Source organism: Pavona decussata, unplaced genomic scaffold, assembly GCF_977016875.1.
Source record: "Pavona decussata unplaced genomic scaffold, jaPavDecu1.1 SCAFFOLD_39, whole genome shotgun sequence".
NCBI lineage: Eukaryota > Metazoa > Cnidaria > Anthozoa > Scleractinia > Agariciidae > Pavona > Pavona decussata.
In genome coordinates this window covers 749,600-769,740 of record NW_028145461.1, presented here as the reverse complement: position 1 = coordinate 769,740, position 20,141 = coordinate 749,600, and the positions used below count along the sequence as shown (strand labels likewise).

The 20,141-nt window shown below is 40.4% G+C and overlaps 1 protein-coding gene across 6 annotated transcripts in view; it reads left to right on the top strand.

Annotated features, from left to right (window-relative positions):
* LOC146483341 (uncharacterized) overlaps nucleotides 1–20,141 on the top strand; it is a 41,619-nt gene that overhangs the window by 15,858 nt on the left and 5,620 nt on the right. For 4 of the 6 annotated variants that reach the window (XR_014863881.1, XM_085106081.1, XM_085106082.1 and 1 more), the window contains exons 9-26: nucleotides 213–455; nucleotides 558–941; nucleotides 1,531–1,881; nucleotides 2,384–2,709; nucleotides 3,505–3,664; nucleotides 3,813–4,138; nucleotides 5,118–5,256; nucleotides 6,139–6,464; nucleotides 12,112–12,253; nucleotides 12,776–13,101; nucleotides 14,336–14,477; nucleotides 15,494–15,613; nucleotides 16,433–16,454; nucleotides 16,918–17,108; nucleotides 17,567–17,683; nucleotides 18,475–18,659; nucleotides 18,907–19,026; nucleotides 19,362–19,438. Coding sequence is in view for 5 of the 6 variants with exons in the window: in XM_085106081.1 (XP_084962207.1) it covers nucleotides 213–455; nucleotides 558–941; nucleotides 1,531–1,881; nucleotides 2,384–2,709; nucleotides 3,505–3,664; nucleotides 3,813–4,138; nucleotides 5,118–5,256; nucleotides 6,139–6,464; nucleotides 12,112–12,253; nucleotides 12,776–13,101; nucleotides 14,336–14,477; nucleotides 15,494–15,613; nucleotides 16,433–16,454; nucleotides 16,918–17,108; nucleotides 17,567–17,683; nucleotides 18,475–18,659; nucleotides 18,907–19,026; nucleotides 19,362–19,438 (3,697 nt within the window). In the remaining variant the exon portion in view is untranslated. The remainder of the gene's footprint in view (nucleotides 1–212; nucleotides 456–557; nucleotides 942–1,530; nucleotides 1,882–2,383; nucleotides 2,710–3,504; nucleotides 3,665–3,812; nucleotides 4,139–5,117; nucleotides 5,257–6,138; nucleotides 6,465–12,111; nucleotides 12,254–12,775; nucleotides 13,102–14,335; nucleotides 14,478–15,493; nucleotides 15,614–16,432; nucleotides 16,455–16,917; nucleotides 17,109–17,566; nucleotides 17,684–18,474; nucleotides 18,660–18,906; nucleotides 19,027–19,361; nucleotides 19,439–20,141) is intronic. The other 2 variants (XM_085106085.1, XM_085106084.1) reach the window with 2 other exon arrangements.

The window sequence follows — 20,141 nt, the reverse complement described above, 5'->3', positions numbered from 1 at the left end:
AGGTAGATCATTTAATTGCCTAATGGCTGTCGAGGTGTTGGGAGTATTACGCCACACTTCTAAAGTGACGCTAAAAGTACATGCAGTGATCATTGCTAAAGGGAAGGCAGTCTTGAAGTGGGTTTTAACCTTGGTCATAAGCGCAGTACTTTCTTGAGGCGCGTTTAAGCAACATGGTTTTGACTCAAAAGCACTTGGTATTACTTTTGCAGAATCCGTTTATTGGCCAGAGGGCTCATACGGGATACCACAAGCAGCATCCGGGTGCCCCTATGCTGATGGCTTTCAGTGGCTGACAGGACGGAGATACCAGGACACGGAAGATACCAATCCCAACAACTTCAAATCCAACAAGCTTCACCTCAACGCAACGGTGAACAAGAATGACATTGTCCGATCATTCTGTGTGAAAACAGATTCATCGCTAGACGTGAAACGAAGACATTGGCCACGAGGTAGCGTAATGCCATATTTATATTCATGGACTATCATCGATCATAGCAAGAGAATAAGAAACGAAAACACAATTAACATATTTTTAATCTCTGACCTGCCAGGTAAATACTGCATTTACAAGAAAGGTGGCTCCTGTCCCACATATTTGAAATCAGGATTTATCAAATGGGACGACGAAGAGAAGTTCAATCAGAACAGCATGTCGGGGACACTTCCTGATGGCGTATATAACATGGACACAAGGATTGAGTTTTGTTGCAGAACAGACGGAGATAAAAAGGATCCCATCTCTCTTCCAACCCTGAAACCATTTTTCTTGTTGGCTTATGATTCAGCTGTATGCCAGCAGGTGAAGTGGGCGGTAAATAGTGTGGAGTGGATTCGGTTTGATAATGAGGATACGGGTAATAGGGACGGCAAAGGAGGTTCATATCCATACGGGGCAGGAATCAGTGATCACAAGATTCATTACTGTTACTATCATGGTGAGTGACTATTCTGTAATCGCTGCGTCTGTGCACATGCAGCTCTTCACACACTAACCTTTATTGAAACACTTTCTTGGAACCACCCATCATGATCCGCGGCAAAGGAAAACTATGTATAGTATACCCACCTTACTTATGTTTGAAATCCTATTGAACGTTTTTGTTTCTCTTTTCACAAACAAGCTGCCACAGACTTCTACACTTGTAGTATTAAGGGAAAGCAGCACCAAGCTTACTCGGCGTTAATTCTGGGTGTCCTTCAAGAGTCAAATTGGGAATGTTGATTTTTTGGAGGAAGCAAAACCCACATACAGCGTCACCAACGGGAATCAAACTCAGGCCACATTGGTGGGACGTGATTGTTTTTACCACTGTACCTGCCCTGCCTTCCTGTAGTAATAATCTCTTTTGGACGTACATGGCCTACGTTCATGGTATTCTTACAACTTTGAATCAATAGATGACAACATTGAGAAACAATTAAGTTTAGGAATGACTTATTAAGTTTTTGGATTACAGGGTACTATAATTCTTCTTATATATTAGAAGAGAGAGAGAGGGATGTTCAGGATTAGTATTTTTGCAGGATGCAAGAAAAGTCTAACAGGAGTCATGGGCAGTTTCCATTCACCAAACTATCCAGGAAAGTACCCAGATGGCCAGTATTGCTCCTGGAGGATCACGGTCAGTCCAGGACATCAAATTCAGTTAAAGTTCACAAAATTCAGTTTGCAAAATGAGAATAACACGGACGCTTTATACGTGTATGATGGCAAGAATAGCACTGGGGAGGTTTTGGGAGTATTCTACGGAGGTAACCCTCCATCTAAAGAAGGAATCTTCTCCTCCTCCAACCAAATGTTTGTAATATTCAGATCAGATAAGAATGGCTCTTACACCGGATTCAGTGCGTTCTATTGCGAGGATAGATGTTCAGGTAAGTGCTCCTTTATTGAACGATTTTAATCGTTGAAGTCATTTTTGTTTGCCTGTTTATTGAGAAATATGGAGCCGGTGCTAGGTTAACATGTGTATGATGGAGAGAGTGCCTAGTTTGTCGTTGTTGGTGTTGGGAGTATTCTGCCGATGTCATCGTCCTCCAAAAGAAGAAACCTACGCCCCGTTAATCCTCATGTTTGTTCCCTTCCCCCCTAGGGAAATGATAAAAAAATGGAAAACGACATCGCTTCTTCATCATACCTATTCTTACTTTCCCCACACTCACTTTCCGGCCTGGTAAAAAGAAAAAGAGTTCTAACAATTTCGCGTCTTAATTGCCTTTTTTTCTGAATGGTCACACTTTGGATTTCATCAACAGTCTCAAAGGTAGGACCACATAAAAATAATGCCTCTCGAACTCAGCAGTCTAGCAGTCTAGCAGACATATTTTCTCAAGTAGCCAACTTGCTCTTACGTCTTGTCACTTTGTCGGTTGATAGATTGCAAGATACCTCTTGGTATGGAGAATAGAGCAATCTCTGATGGCCAGATAAGAGCCTCTTCACAATGGAATGATAAGCATGCTGCACAAAATGCCAGGCTAAATTTCAAGAGACAGGGGGCCTGGAGCTGGGTAACTCGAACGAATAACTTCCATCAATGGCTTCAAGTGGATCTTGGTAGTAATACTACGGTGACAGGTGTAGCCACTCAGGGCAGTCCAGACGACGTTCATGACATTTGGGTAATCAAGTACAGGCTTCAGTACAGCGATGATGGGGTGACCCTTTTTTATTACAACGCAGCAAGGGGCACTTCACCGAAGGTATGTCGATGTATCAACCTTGCGTTCTGCAGTTGACTTGTAGCTATCGTGTCGGACGTCCGTTCAATGTCTAGCTGACCATTTTGCACTATAGCAGTAATAGTATTGAATTTTTAGAGCAACAGAAAAAGTAGTATACATATTGTGGGATGTCTCGATAAAGACCTTTTTTCAAAGATAACAGCTACTGATTTTAGGTTAAAGATGAAAAAGGAACAATTGGTTTTATGGAATTAAAGTTTAGCAAATTAGTTTTACAAGTACTGGAGAAAAGACAGACAGTTATTTTCTTGATTAGCGTTAGTCGGGTACAGTTGCATTAACCTCGCTTGCTTAAACCTTCAGAAGTGCTAATTTCCCCCCTCTTGTTGATTTCTCTAAATAGGTATTAACATACAGATTACACAGGTTAAAAGGGTTATTTATACAAAAGAAGCTAAAAGCAGTGGATTTCTCAGAACAGGGGCCCGGCCTTTCAGTATTCTTTCTCAGTGCCTAAGGGTATGGATTATAATTTAAGCGTTTTCTCTTGTACATTTTTCTATCCCCTAATATTAGAGTGCTGAAAAAGCTGGGATTCGAGGGTTCCTGGTTCTGGCTTAAGAAACACAGGCTTCACTCAATCGAAAAAGGAGAAATGGGTGTGCAGAGCTCCAAGCTATTTTTCTGGATTCTGTGAAGCTGTTAAGGAAAAAAGTAGGCTTCCAGACATATTTTTTCCTTACCACTTACAACGCTGCTGCTTGGTGACCAAGAGCAATCTAAGAACTACTAATTGCTTGTCTTTAAATACAGGTTTTTGATGGCAATGCAGACGCTGATTCCATTGAGTATAACGGAATAAACCCACCAATCACAGCACGCTACATCAGGATACTGCCGCTTAAATGGCAGAGACGTATTGGAATGAGGACAGAGCTTTATGGTTGTCCTGGTATCAGCAACAGCCTCAAAGGTAGGACCACATTTAAATAATGTTTCTGGAACTAGGCACATTTTTTTGGAAAGACTTGCGTATTTTCTTCCTATAGTCGAGCAGAATATTTTCTCAAGTAGCTAACTTGCTCTTACATTTTGTCATATTTTCGGTTGAAAATTAATAGACTGCAAGGTACCTCTTGGTATGGAGAATGGATCAATCTCTGATGACCAGATAAGTGCGTCTTCAGAATGGAATGATAAACATCCTGCAAAAAATGCCAGGCTAAATTTCAAGAGACAGGAAGGCTGGGGCTGGATAGCTCAAGCTAATGACTTTTATCAATGGCTTCAAGTGGATCTTGGTAGTAATACTACGGTGACAGGTGTAGCCACTCAGGGCAGTCCAGACGACGTTCATGACATTTGGGTAATCAAGTACAGGCTTCAGTACAGCGATGATGGAGTGACCCGTTTTATTTACAAGGCACCAAACGGCACTTCACCAAAGGTATATCAATGTATCAACCTTGCGTTCTGTATTTGACTTGTAGCTATCATGTCGGACGTCCGTTCAAGGCTCAGTTGACCACTTTGCATTACAGCAGTAATAGTATGGAGCAATAGAAAAAGTTGTATACTTGTTGTAAGATTTCCCTTAGAAACGAAGATAAAGTTACTCTTTTGGTATAAACCCTTTTTCAAAGATAGCAGCCACTGATTTTAGGGTACCAAAGCTGTAAAGTTGATCAGGCAGTCTTTTTACAGTCTTCACAGCCAATAACATCACGCCTTAACTGACAAATGACCAATAACATCTCGACTTCGTTGACCAATCAGATAAACAATGCACCCAGAGACATGTATACCATCTACTCACGTTCCACAATTTACTTGACTCTGAAGATGACTTCCGCTCAGGTGGTCGAAACGTCAGTCCATGTCACCTCAAAAGTCCTTCTTAGGACTCAATCACCCGGATGATCATAATTTACGTACTTATTATGTATACTGAAGGAAATGCAGATAGTTACTTTCTTCAGAAAAGCGGAAGTCGGATACAATAACCTTGCATGCTCAAATCTTTCAGAAGTGCTGATTCTTACCCCTGCTATTGATTTTAACTAAGTTATCAACGTACAGGTTACAGAGGTTACAAGGGTCGCACAAAAAAGCAGCTGTCTAACACGAGCCCAGCTTCTCGGTATCCTTCTGCGTTTTCTCTTTTATCGTTTTCCTATCCCCCAATATTAGAGTGCCAACAAGGCTGGGATTTGAGGGTTCTTGAGTTCTGGCTTAAGAGAGGCAGGCTTCACGGAATGCAAAAAGGAAGAATGGGCATACAAGGCTCCATGCTTTTTCTTCTGGCAAAAGCTGTTCAGGAAAAATGTATAGACTTTCAGACACATACCTGCCTCACCCCTTACAACCATGCTGTTTGGTGACCGATCGTAATCTAACAACTATTGCTTGCTTGTCTTTAAATACAGGATTTTGGTGGCAATGTAGACGCTGATTCCATTGTGTATAACAGAATAAGCCCACCAATCACAGCACGCTACATCAGGATACTGCCACTCCAATGGAAGAAATATATTGGAATGAGAATAGAGCTCTATGGTTGTCCAGGTATCTGAGAAAGTGTACCTCATAAATGTTAAGGATCTTAACCTGTGACGCTTTTACGCTCTGGATTCGACCGTTGATTTAACTTGTGTAGCTCTAAGCGATTTTAAAACTTTACACACTGAACTTTACTCAGGGGGGCTTTAAATGGGTCAGCCCTTTTATTAGCAATGAAGGAATTGTATGTCTTGTCGAAAAGATATCAGACAGACCAGAACCATTTCGCGGATAAATGATCTGCGAGACTCCCTTTTTATTCCTAATAGACTGATTATCCCAAGTGCAAGTTCCAACGCTAAGTCCTTTTTGTGAAATCAAAGATTACACTCGGCTGTAAGAATTACATCATGTAAGGAAGAAGTGATAAAATTATCAACGTGATAAGACTGATAAGAGCGCCTTTAATTTTAGAGTGAGTCATCTAAAGCAAAGCGTTCTTCCATTGCAGTTTTGGTAACACTTTCACCATTCATCTATCACAAATCTCACAATTACGCCGTGTAAAACAGAACTGACAATTGCGTCATCGGTGATTGCACTGGGAGTACGTGATACTTCCAAGTATGAATGTTCAGTAGAACCCATATAATCGGCTGGAGTTACTTTACTTGTACAGAACAGTTAACATTACCACCAGCGAGTACTGATTAAAAGCTTTCATTTGAATGGCCTCACGTCAGGATTTTATCCATACTGGAAAACGTTTGGATCACATATCTCTTTGAGCAGTGAGGAAAGTACTGAATGGTCACACTTCAGACTTTTCTTTACTATCCCCAAAATCCTACAATCATAAAGTGCTTATTTATAAGAGAGGCCAATGCTACAGGCAATACGATATAAAATCTTTGCACCTTGTATTCTTATATCTGGCTGTCATATCAGGTTGTACTGGACCTCTTGGTATGGAGAATGGAGCAATCTCTGATGCCCAGATTAGCGCCTCTTCACAATGGGATGATAAACATGCTGCACGAAATGCCAGGCTAAATTTCAAGAGACAAGGTGTACGTGGTTGGAAGACCTTGATAAACGACAGCAATCAATGGCTTCAAGTCGATCTCGATAGCTACGCAACTGTGACAGGCGTGGCCGCTCAGGGTACTCCAGATAACAAAACCGATCAGTGGGTCACCAAGTATTGGCTACAGTACAGTGATGATGGAGTGACCTTTAATTCTTACAAGGAGACAACAGACAATTCGCCAAAGGTATATCGATTTTCACGTGTTGTATTCAACGTTTAACTTCCAACTACTATGTATAAGAATTCACCTCGGAAATGTCTTTGTTTATTAGGTTTTAGGGATACAAATAGCGATCCATTCTAGTTCTCTTCATTCAGTGCAGGTCTGGATACTAAGCTACTGTAAACAAAGCAATGCATTGTCTGTTGCCCCTTCAAAGAGCTCTTATAGCTGACTTTACCCACGAATTATCAGTGAATTTTATTTTTTTAAGTGCCTTGGAACGTCTATGGTGTGCAAGCATGTAGATATGATCACATTATTTCAGCTGTACTTTCATGTTTTGTTCAATAACATTACTAGAGAGTTACCAATTCTTTTTTTTTTTCGGTTTTGCTGAATGTAGAAACTCGAACAGTTAATAAAATGGTAAACGAATAATAAGAAACAATAAGAAGTAATTAAATAAACAATAAATAGGTGAATAATGGAAATTTCAGTGGCCCTTGCGTCTTGGGAAACGAGTGGCCAACATGAAATAGATGTGAGCTGATGTGCATCGCCATTTCTCGGCGGGAAGCCTCGGTGTTGTGAGTCACAAAGAAAAGCACATGAAAAGTGAAGCAACAGTCTTTTTTTACTTACCAGTAGCTATTCTTAGCAAGGAAAAACCAACTAAAACATGGATGCACATAGCTAATAATATTAAAACCAGGAAACCAGTGTGAAGAAAGTGCTTACATGTACTTGTTCTGTCTCACTAGGGATCTAATTTTCATACGCGCGTGCCGTACATGGAACGTTCTTCCCACTGAGCTACGCACAAGTCACATCTCTTTAACTTTATTCAAAACTTTGTTACTTCAATATTATAAAAAGGCTTTGAACTTGTACGACGCTGTCGACATTAGAACTTGGAGAACAATCTGTCCTAGGTGTAACACAGCGAGGTCTCTCCTATGCTCGCCAACGTGCTGCTTCTAGCAATTTGGTCTCCCGCCTTGTCTCCTCTAGTTTTATGCTTACATATTAGTAGTTTTAGTTATTAAGCATTTGTTTTTATATAAATAATTAACAAGGGATCCGCTGTAATTGGCTACGCTGTAGTGGTTTCCCTGCCTAACTATTATATCTTTGGTATTTTTCTTTTTGTTTCTATTGTTTGTTTCCATTCTGTTCGTATTTTAGTTAGGCGAAGCTAAATAAATAAATAAATAAATAAATAATGATCGACCCTTAATTTAACTGTTATTAACTTACTTCTTTATCTGTGATTACTGATGTCTATTGTCCGGTAGCATGTTGAAAACTGAAACATTAAGTTGCTGCGAGTAATAAATACACACTATCTGGATGCGTGCGTAACAATGCTGTATAGTGCAATTAAGGTGCAAGTGCATATCTATGATTAATACAAACTAAGGCGAAGATAAATATGCCAGTGATTATTACATTGTGTAACACCTTTCTCCTTTGGAATTTAGAGAATGTCCATTATATTGTTAACTTAAACGCTATTTCTCTGAGCTTTTCTAGGTCAAACAAAGTCGTTAAAGTCTTTAAGCTTAGTCAAAATTTCGCAAGAGTATTCATTCCATAAGAAAGTCATTGGATCTTGAGGGAAGTCTACGTTCTCTTGTTGAACGGCGAGGTGGCGGTGTAGATTCTTGTTCCACTGGCTGATCCGTTTCCTCTATCGGTCCACTTTCTGATAGTTGGGATGCAGTTTCAAATCGGTCCAGTCTTCCATCATAGTTGTCGACTGGTTCTGCCCTTGCATCCCTGATTTGTGCGTGGTTTCGCCGGACTAGTCCCATTGCTGTGCTCACGAGGCAGGACCTTGGGGCGGGCCTTCAAATTACCTCCCCCATAGATTCAGGGCTGGTGTTTTTTCGTTGGCCTAGGTTTTACGTACACTTTATCTCCTTTCAAGAACTCGGCAAGCGGCGCCGACACCCTCTTGTCGTACTGAGCCTTCGATCTCTGTCTCCTTTCTTCAATGTTTTCTTTTATACGACTTGGGGACACTGTATGTGGAGCAACTTGACGCAGAGCTGTGGGGATGACGTCCCGTAGTCTCCTAGACATAAGGCGTTGCGTTGGCGAGTAATCATATCCCTGCTGGGGTGTACATGTGTTTCGGTACGCTAAAAAGGCCAGATAGGGGTCCTCATGGCGGGATTTTTTTCAGATTGTTCTTTGCAATTTTGACTGCGGACACCGCCTTTCCGTTCCCTCGGCTGTGGTATGGTGATGATTTGCGTACGATAAAACCATATTCTCCAGCAAACGTGAATATTCATAGCTTTCAAACTGTGTGCCGTTATCGGTTATGCACTTGTCTGGAATTCCAAATCGAGCAAATTGTCTTTTCATGGCTCGAATGACTGCGTTAGCTAATGTGTTCCCACCGAGGGGGTCTAGTTCAAAGAAGTCGCTGTAATGGTCAAACATAACGGGGTAGTTGCTTCCATCCAGCTGAAAAAGGTGGGCACTTATTTTAGACCACGGTCTAGTAGGTATCTCGTGGCATTTCATTGGTTCTCGTAGTCGCTCGCTTAGGTACTGGGCACAAAGTCCACATGATAAACGTTTCTCCCTCCCTGATTGCTGCCTGCATTCCTGACCAGAACAGAGACTCGCATGCTCGTCTTATACTGCTGTCGGCTCCCTGGTGCGCTTTGTGTATTTTCTGTAACATCTCGTTTCGTAGAGTGGCTGGGACGATTACTTGATGGGATGTGTAGAGGACACCGTCATAAACTGAAATCTCATCTCTGAAATTCTAGTACGGCTTCCTTTCCTTCTGGAGGCCACCCATTCATTATCACCATGTGCAGGGCTGCTAGAACTGGGTCTTTGGCGGTTCCTTGTCTTATTCGTTTCAGTGTGTCAGGTGTAACTTGCTTTGGTTTAAGATCCATTTCAGCTATTTGCAGACGGAACACTTCATTTTCTTGCTTGGCAGTGGAGGAGGGATGATCAGTGACAGCTGCGCGAAACAAAGTGTCCGCAACGTAGAGTTCCTTTCCTTTTATGTCTCGGACAGTGAACTGATATCTTTGTAACTTCAGCATTATCCTTTGCAGTCTGCGAGCAGCTTTGCTGAGAGGATTCTTAAATATTGTCTCGAGCGGCTGGTGATCTGTATCTACCGTTATGTCGTGTTTTCCGTGTAGGTACTGGTGCCACTTATCCATGCAAGAGACGATCGCAATACACTCTTTTTCAATTTGGGCTTTTGAGGGTATGTGATGTACAACAAACAGGTTGATCATTTTGTAGCAATACGCCACCGATCGCATCTTCAGATGCATCCACTTTTAGCGTCACGGGAAGGGTTGTGTCATAGTAGCGTAATGCGGTTGCTGAAGCGATGAGGTTCTTTGCCGAGTTAAATGCATTTTCATGATTGTTTGACCACAGGAATGCAGAATCCTCCTTGGTCAAGTCCTTCAATGGAAGAACTGTTTCTGACAAGTTATGGCAGAATTGCTTAAGTATTGGCACATGCTAAGAAAACGCTACACCCCAGATTTGTCAGTGGGCGTTGGCATCTCTATAATTGCAGCTACTTTAGCTGGATTGGGCTCTACGTCTTTGTCGGTAAGCTTCCGTCCCATGAAAGTGACAGAGGGAGATTTAAACTAAAAGTTTTTCACCGAGAGTCGCAGGTCATGGTTGCTACATTTTTCTAACAGGGTCGTGAAATTTTTATCGTGATAGATGTCAGCTTCCTCTTTTGAATCTCCGCATCCAAAAACACAGATGTCGTCGGCAATGTTTATTACCCCGTGTAAGCCGTCTAAGAATTCATGTTGGCGCCGTCGATACTCCTCCGGTCCCGAGGCGATCCCAAATAGTATGCGAGTATAATTGTAGCGACCGTTTGGTCCCTGGAACGTAGTAAGTAGAGAAGACTTTTCATCCATCACGACGGTGTAAAAAGCTTCATATACGTCAAGAATTGTGAATACTTTGGCCTTGGTCAGTTGCGGAAGCTTTTCTTCAATCGTCGGTATTGTGTACTTGGGTCTCCTGATGGCCTTGTTACTGGTTTGACTTGGATCAATGCAAATACGAAGTTTGCCATTCGGTTTCTCTTTTATCAGAATGTTCCAGAGCCAGTCTGTAGGCTGTGTAACTGGCCTTATGATGCCTTCATCACAAAGTCTCTTTAATTCGTCATTTACTCTGTCAAACTTTGCCACGGGAACTCGACGCGTTGAGGCGTGTACTGGAGTAACATTAGGATCAAGTTCGATGTGCAAGGGGGTTCCAAGAGCATTTCCGCAGCCTGGCTAAAATACGTTTGAGTTTTCTTCCTTTGTCAGTTTCCCTAGTGGTGGGAGTGACTGCGTATTGCACGGAATCTCTTCTTCAACTGCGTTTGTTTCATCAGCATACACCTTCAATAATCTAGGGCTTGTGCATCTCTTCCGCTGAGAAGTGGCTCTTTCTGATTAGGTGTGAATCTTGCCCCTTCTATCACAGCACAGGGTTACTTGGCCTTCTGGACGCATAGTTTCGCTTCCGTATGTCTTAATCTTGCTTTTGGTCCTCGAAATCTTTACGTCGGGAAACAACTCGTTTAGTAAACTGCTGGGTATAGCGTTGCACGTGGATGCCGAGTCGGTTGTGCTTTCACGACTTTTGTTTTCCTTCTACGTATGAGGTGTAGATGGGAAAAAAGTTTCCTTGCCAGCTGTGGGGGTGTCTCGAAATTCGCCACAAACGCTTCTTCATCGTTGTTATCATCGAAAAAATTCGAAGCTGCTGTCTTCCTTGTCGTCTTGCCCCACCTCTACAGACACGCGCGAAATGACCATTGATCCCACACTTTCCACATCTTTTGCCAAATGCTGGGCAATGCTGTTGACGGGGCTGTTGACGGTTGCCGCCAGACCAGAAACACTGTGACAATTGCTGTGTTGGCTTCAGGTTTTGACGCGGATTTACAAATTTTGATTTGCTCGTAAATATCACTTGTTCCTGCTGTGTGTTCTTAGCAGTTTTCATGAGTTGATTGGCCAACACTTACACGTAGCGTAACTTTTGTTTGTGCGGTGTCTCTGTGTTTGTGTCCTTTTCCTATTGGTTTTACTCGAAGAGCCTCAGACGTTAAACCGGCAATAAATTGGTCCCGCATAAGCTCGTTAGCAAAGTCTTCATATTCACACTGTGCTGCTTGTTTGCGTAATCGCGTCTCCCAGTGGAGGCGATCGTTTCGTTTTGCAGCAAGTGAAGAAACTTTTGCATTTCCCCTGACACTCCAATGCTAGCGCCATAATATTTTCCAAGCGCGACGACAACACAATGAGGTTTCTTTTTGACTGGCTTCGTCTAGGCTCAAGTTGTATTTGTAAACCTTTCTTGCTGCGGGAGATCAGTAAAGATGCCCGGAGACATGCCATAGCTTTGTCAGGCTTGGTCCATTTCTGTGCGTCAGTTTCTTTTGATGGATCGAACCAATTTTGCATGATGCAGTAATCTGTCAAATCTTTTATGTATGTTTCCAGGCCGTGCTTGTCATCTCCTGTCGTCTTAAACTCGAGAAATGGGGTGTTCGAGGCCATATCGCTGTAAACTGTGGACTGTGAAAGCTACTTTCATAGTCCTTCCACGACTCTTGATACTGATGTTTGAGGACAAACAATCTTTAAATCTGTAGGTGTTCGATGGAAATACAGATAGTGACCATATTGAGTACAGCAGAATAAACCCACCAATAAAAACACGTTACGTCAGGATACTACCAGTACAATGGGAGACTCATATTGGAATGAGGATAGAGCTGTATGGCTGCGGTGCAGGTATTCAGAGAAGTTAACTTCATAGTTGTAAAGCAACGTGTAGCCCTTTCAGTTACATCACCTGATTTTACTTAAATTTATGATCAAGTATTTAACAAGTTTATAGAGTTGAGCAGGAGCACCAGGTGGAAATCAAACAATGTAAGGCGCTAAACTTGCAAAAGCAAACAGTAATCGACTAACTTTTCAAACTCGCGTTTTTGGACGGGCGAAATCTGGTTCACAATTGGCTGGAGTCAGTTTACTTGTACAGCACAGTTAACATTACCGCCAGCAGGTGCTGATTAATAGCTTTCATTTGAATGGCCTCACGTCAGGATTTTATCCATACTGGAAAACGTTTGGATCACATATCTCTTTGAGCAGTGAGGAAAGTACTGAATGGTCACACTTCAGACATTTCTTTACTATCCCCAAAATCCTACAATTAGAAAGTGCTTATTTGTAAGAGAGGCCAATGCTACAGGCAATACGATATAAAATCTTTGCCCCTTGTATTCTTATATCTGGCTGTCATATCAGGTTGTACTGGACCTCTTGGTATGGAGAATGGAGCAATCTCTGATGCCCAGATTAGCGCCTCTTCACAATGGGATGATAAACATGCTGCACGAAATGCCAGGCTAAATTTCAAGAGACAAGGTGTACGTGGTTGGAAGACCTTGATAAACGACAGCAATCAATGGCTTCAAGTCGATCTCGATAGCTTCACAACTGTGACAGGCGTAGCCACTCAGGGGACTCCAGATAACAAAACCGATCAGTGGGTCACCAAGTATTGGCTACAGTACAGTGATGATGGACTGACCTTTAATTTTTACAAGGAAACAATAGACAATTCGCCAAAGGTATAGCGATTTTTAGGTGTTGTATTCAACGTTTAACTTCCAATTGCTATTTATAAGGAGTCACGTTGAAAAATTCTTTGTTTATTGGGTTTTAGGGATACAAATAGCGATCATTCAAAAAATTCCATTCTAGTTCTCCTCATTCAGTGCAGGTATGGCTACTGAGCTTTTGTAAACAAAGCAATGCATTATTTGTTGCCTCTTCAAAAGCTCTCAAAACTGACTCACAAATTATCAGTGAATTTTATTTTTTTTAAGTGCCTTGGAACGTCTATGGTGTGCAAGCATGTAGATATGATTTTTACATTCTTTCAGCCATACTTTCATGTTTTGTTCAATAACATTACTAGAGAGTTATCAATTCTTTTTTTATTTCGGTTTTTCTGAATGAAGTAAGGCAAACCATTAAATCAAAAAACTCGAACAAACAATAAAATGGTAAATGAATTATAAAGAAACAATAAGAAATAATTAAATAAGTAATAAATAGGTGAATAATGGAAATTTCAGTGGCCCTTGCGTCTTGGGAAACGAGTGGCCAACATGAAATAGATGTGAGCTGATGTACATCGCCATTTCTCGGTGGAAAGCCTCGGTGTTGTGAGTCGCAAAGAAAAGCACGTGAAAAGTGAATCAACAGTTCTGTTGTACTTACGTATACCAGTAGCTATTTTCAGCAAGGAAAAACCAACTAAGACATGGATACACATAGCTAATAATATTAAAACCAGTAACACAGTGTGAAAAAAGTGCTTACATCTCACTAGGGATCTACATCAACCCTTAATTTACCAAGTTACCAACTCCGCTTCCCGTACTTTATAGTCTGGGATTACTGCTAGCCAGTCTTGTATATAGAACTACTGTAAGCCTTAACCAACTTCTCATCGTCTTTCCTCTAGGGTGGGCTTAATAAGGCTTGGTTCCCACTAGCAACGTAATGATCATAATCATAGTCATAATCATAATCATAATCATAATCATAATCATAATCATAATCATAATCATAATCATAATCATAATCATAATCATAGTCATAGTCATAATCATAATCATAATCATAATCATAATCATAATCATAATTCATAATCATAGTCATAATCATAATCATAATCATAATCATAATCATAATCATAATCATAATCATAATCATAATCATAATCATAATCAATCATAATCATAATCATAGACATGGTCATGATCATAAGCAAATGATCGGAAATTTTCTATGTAGGTGTTTGATGGAAATACAGATAGTGACCATATTGAGTACAACGGAATAAACCCACCAATAAAAACACGTTACGTCAGGATACTACCAGTACAATGGGAGACTCATATTGGAATGAGGATAGAGCTGTATGGCTGCGATGCAGGTATTCAGAGAAGTTAACTTTATAGTTGTGAAGCAACGTGTAACCCTTTCAGTTACATCACCTGATTTTACTTAAATTTATGATCAAGTAATTAATAAGTTTATAGAGTTGAGCAGGAGCACCACGTGGAAATCAAACAATGTAAGGCGCTTAACATACAAGAGCGAACAGTAATCGACTAGCTTTTCAAACGCGCGTTTTCGGAAGGGCAAAATCTGGTACTCCTCGTCATTTTAGTTTAATTAGGTCTTAAGAAGTGAAATTTTAAGCTGGAAAGGTCCCTAAATCCCACTGCACTAAAGACTCATTAGAAAGTAAATTGTGGCAGACAGATGTATAATTTCCTTGTGCTATGAAATATTTTTAACATCCAGTAATTCAATCTGAAAATGGTAAGGAGGAAACCTTTTCCCAGAGTTTGAAGATCTATGTGATAATTTTTTCGCTTTTATGACAACAGGAACTTTTATCCGTGGAAGTGTCCATAGATTGTGCGATTTCCACGGAAAGTTCACATGGGCAGTAACCAGTGTTTGTTGAAATCTTTCTTCGTCTGGATTTTTGTGATGATTATAAGCATTAGGATGGGATGGTCAGAATATTGTTATACACACTCGTCTATGAAATAGCGACCTAACTCAAGTAAATTTGTACTTTTATCAGCCGCCTTCTCTACCCACCTATAAGGGCTTTTTTCTTCGCTTCGCCTGTGGTCGCTTGGGAGGCACCAAAGTTGCCTCAGAGGAGATCCTTGGACACGCTGAGTCCATTGGCAGTTTCTCAATGCATCCCTGGGGAACCAAAGATATGTAACGAGCTCTATGGGGTGGGGGAAGTTGAGATCAGCTTTTATAGTGTCTCAGAAAAAGACATCTCTACACTCTACCCTACTGTACGTTTTCATCCACAAGCTCTTAAAGCTAGCACCAGATTCGATATAATCAAAATTGGTTAAGAAGACAAGTGAATAGTCATTTTTGAATTTCATTTGCAATTCAAGTCATTTGTCTTTACAGATATAGATACTCCTTCCCTGAGTGGAACGACACTGGGATGGTACTTCATTGTTGGTCCTTTGTTGGCTGTGATAGTTTTTACATTACTCACCTGGTACATTTGCAAACGTCGAAAGAAAGGTATGGAAACCACTCTTCAGAGCTGCAATAACCAGCGAAAGCCACCGTGAAAGCCCGAGCCCCCCCCAAAAAAGACACATTTTTGCATATTATATTAATTACAATGTGTTAAAATTTTATAGACTTAACATTTACAATAAACATTTACAATAAAAATTGACAAGGAAATATTTGCAATGTGCAGAAAATGTAAGCTAAAATTTACAATATCATTATTATCAATAGTAAGATGTAATTTAATGCTAGAAAGGAAGGCAAGTCATCACAAGTTCAATACCAAACGAAAAACACGTTTTACGCACTGCCAGCATTTATATTATGGAAACAAACATGTACATTGACATTGACCATCAATTCCTCGGTCTAGTGATCAACATGGACTCCAAAGTGGCCAGACGAATCCCTTTCCAATATACTCTCCCACCAATGTGGCCGTGGTTGTTTTTAATTAAATAATCTCGATAGTCGTTGGGCGCTTTCCATTTGTCAGACCTGGCCAGCCAGTTAGATTATTTCTCAAACGAAATGCACCCATTTAAAGGACAGTTTATTAACTACTTTATTAAATTGCTTCAAAATGGCGTTCGCTTCTCCCAGAATATGTCATTTTGAAGAATTCGAAGAATCTACAATCCTTCAAATTGGTCTGACAATCTATATACGGACCGACTAGTCTGGCCGGCCAGTTCTGACGAATAGAAGGCACCCGTAGTGTGGACTGTCCTATAAATGCTGTTTTTCTTTTCGTGACAAATCAAACCCTCCCTTTCCAAGTATCTGATTAGTTTTATTTGATTCACTTCATTCCGGGGAACACAGGCAAGGCCAAGCGGGAGATCAAGTAAGTGAAATGACTTTCAATTATCTATTGAAATTACCTTTAGTAGGTGGTATTAACGCACTTGTTATCAGGGAAGAGGTTTTGAAAGAAAAGGAATCAGATGAAAAGGTTTCTTCCATTTGCCCATTGAATATGAAACCGACCGCGTGCGGGCTCATTGAACAGACAGGGTACGCGCGGCGGACAAAAGACAGATGTTTGGAGTACCAAGCTAAGCTGATAATAAAAGTAAAGATGATTGTTTTGACTACTAATCAATTCCTTCCTCATATTGGTTTAATAGCACTTTTCTTGACCATGGAAAACCTTTTGAAATCACTTCAGTGATTTTTCGTTTCTACAGATGCATTCAATTTAATCTATATCCGAATGATGAAAATAAAATATGCAACTGATTAAGGCATATAATGTCAGCAGAGTATTTTGATGAAGGTACGAACTTTTCTGTTTGAACATCATCAAGGCATAATGAAAACCAAGGATACGAGATGGATGAGTGGAACTGTGAAGTGGATGAATGGGAGATTTCACGTGACCGTATAGCACTGCGAGAGGTCATAGGTTCTGGGGCATATGGAGTAGTTTGGCGAGCAACTTTGAGTCAACCAACTGGAGGATTCGGAAAACGTATTGTTGCAGCGAAGTGCTTTACACGTAAGAACCGCTCTGTTTAATTTCTAAACTAATTGTAATATCGATGACGTAAGGTTCATTTAATTTAGAAAGCTTACAAAAATTGTTAACGATTAATTAACTTGTGCTGTCCAGGTGTGTTAATTTTCCTTTTTAGTTAGTGGTTAGTGATATCTGTGCATTACTCTTGGTTTTTAACCTGAACTTCAGACGTTTTTAGAGTCCCTTTAACAATCCGACTGTTGAACTAACTCTCCTTCATATTATCTATGTACACCGTGTTTGCTTTTGGAGTTTCCGTTGATACAGAAGAACACGTCAGCACAACACAACAGCACACCGCACGCAATACAAAGCAACACCGCCGAACACATCACAAAAGAGAAAATAATGGTACAGTTTTTGTTTGGGGTGCATCCTATGCGACGTATTGGCCATCTTACCTATCCGAGTTAACTCTGTTATTTTCTATTTCGTAGCCACTGCTGGAGAGGATGGAAGAAAAGCGCTTATGAGAGAGATCGAGTTGGGAAAAATGTTTGGAGAAAATCCTCAGCCAAACATTATCAATTTTATTGGATGTGTTACAACACAACGTAAGGAGATGCATTTCTTTAATGGTTCTTGCTTCTTTCTTTGTTTCTTTCTGTTTTATTTTTGTTATATATCTCAGCCGATTCACAGAGATTTGCCAAAGTGTTAGCAATGAGACTATTGACCGAGAGTGCATTTTTAGGGGGTATACTCAGATGCCCACTTCCACGGAGCCTTTCCAATAGTTCTTAAGTCACTCAGTGGAGCCCATTACTAAAAGATAAGAACTAAACAGTGCCATGCCAGCTTTGAATAGCATTCTGGGCCAGCATAACCCCGCACTATCCGAGCATTTTGTCTTGAAGGCCGGCAGTGCCGGTTTGAACTCATAAGTACACAAGTAAGGGCACCAATGTATAATAACATTTAAGGAAGAGGCCTACTTTTGTTACTGCGCATACGTTCTGCGCATCTCGAGATACTCGGGTTTCCTATGGGTGGTGCCTACTAATACAGGGATATTTTTGCGCGGTTTAAACTATGCGGGGAAAGTAGAACTTAGCCAGTGCTCTTGGTATTTAGAAAGAAAATTGGGGGGGACGATGCATTTTTCAGACTGATAATAAAGTTTCAATTTGATAAAAAAAAATGCCATACATTGATTTGTATTTTATCACTTTTTAGAATTATTGTTTCTTAATTATCTCTTAAAAATGCGTGGTTTCCCCCCAATTTTCTTTTTGGATTCCAATAGTCCTTGCTTGGATCTGCTTTTCCCGCATAGTAATAAACTGCGCAAAAATACCTCTGTAATAGTAGGCACCGTCCTTAACTACTGCTTTTCTGCTCACAGTTCACCCAATTCTCATCATGGAGTACCTGGCGTCTGGAGATTTGCTTGGTTATCTGAGAAAAAGCCGAGGAATTGTTGACAAGTATCATTTTGGAGAGGGTGGTATCTTAGAGCTGACAACATATGATCTGGTCTCATTTGCAAAACAAATTGCTACTGGAATGGTATTTCTTGGATCCAGAGGGGTATGTTTATTTTAACTTTGTTTATGAAAATGTTGAACGGCGTTGAAACCGTCTCAACACTCCGTTTATCCAACATTTCCAACATCCGTTCAACTTTTGTTGGACGAATGTTGGGCAAATGTAGAAACCGTTTAAACGGGCATTTAGAGATTCTATAAAAATTTAATATACTTGAGAAATATATATAAGAAATATTTAAAATTCTTCCCAAAATTAATTTCGTTTGTTATGATATTTGTTTTTGTAGATAGTCCACCGTGATTTAGCAGCACGAAACATCCTCTTGGATCGAAACTTTGTATGCAAGGTGACAGATTTTGGTCTAGCATATCAGAACTTCAAATATGGACATGGCAACGCAAAAAAGGTACACTGGACTTAAAGCAAATAATTTGTTTGCCTTATGTTTGAACACGATTTGAAAGTAGAGGTTTCAAATTTACAGTACTGCGGTCTGAACTGTTGCTACATGACACTGAATAACCTGCCGATTTTTCAAAAACAGACTGTTATCTTCATGGAAGCGGTCTTTTTATATCTGAAAGAATTATTGCCACGCTTCACTGGAAATACAAATGGAAAACGTTGTAGTTATGAAACGTTGATTCACGCCTGAAAAGACTTTCAATTAGGTTATTTATAACCTTCAGTCCAGGTATATAAAATAACTTAGATGCTGCTTGCTTGCTTGCCTGCTTGTAGGGTTGTATGCCAATTAAATGGACAGCACCTGAGATTCTCTTTGGAAATCCTGCAGAACTATCCATCAAAAGTGATGTGTATGTAAATTTAATATATATAAATAAACCACTTCAGGAGTCCATGATTAGGAGCCTCTATCTGTATCAAGCCTCAAGTGAACCATTTCCAGAGTAGATTTATTTTTAGACTGCTTTTCCCGTGTAAAGGTATGACGTATGACAATTGAACTGTCATCGGCTATTTTTTGATTGGGTATTTCAATTGGGGGCGCTTCTAAAGGTCCCCTGAGACCCGTTCTAAAAATAAATCTTCTCTGGAAAGGGTTGACTCCAAGGCTAAGTAGTAGAGTTAGTGGCTATAGGTCATGGGCTTCTGACCGACTTACAATTAATTCAGCTACCAAGAGGAAGAGCAGCCCCAAGCCTCATTGTAACTACTACATTTTCGTGATATTTCATTAGTTTTAATTTCCTTTCACTTCATTTATGTGCTTTTTGAAGTTTTTGAATAAAACAACAACAACAACAACAACAACAACAACAACAACAGCAACAAAAAACAAAACAACAACAACAAACAAAAACAACAGAATTAAAGATGGCGGATTTTAAACTTTTTATGACGTCAACATGAGTTCCTGTTGGCGTCCTCAAAACGTTACACGTCGTACTATCGCAGCCCCTCAGGTTTCATTGTCATAGCTTATTTACGCTCAGATTTACGGAGATTTGGGAGTGGTGTGTCCGCCTTGCCCTATAAGGCTACAAAAGCTAAATGGGA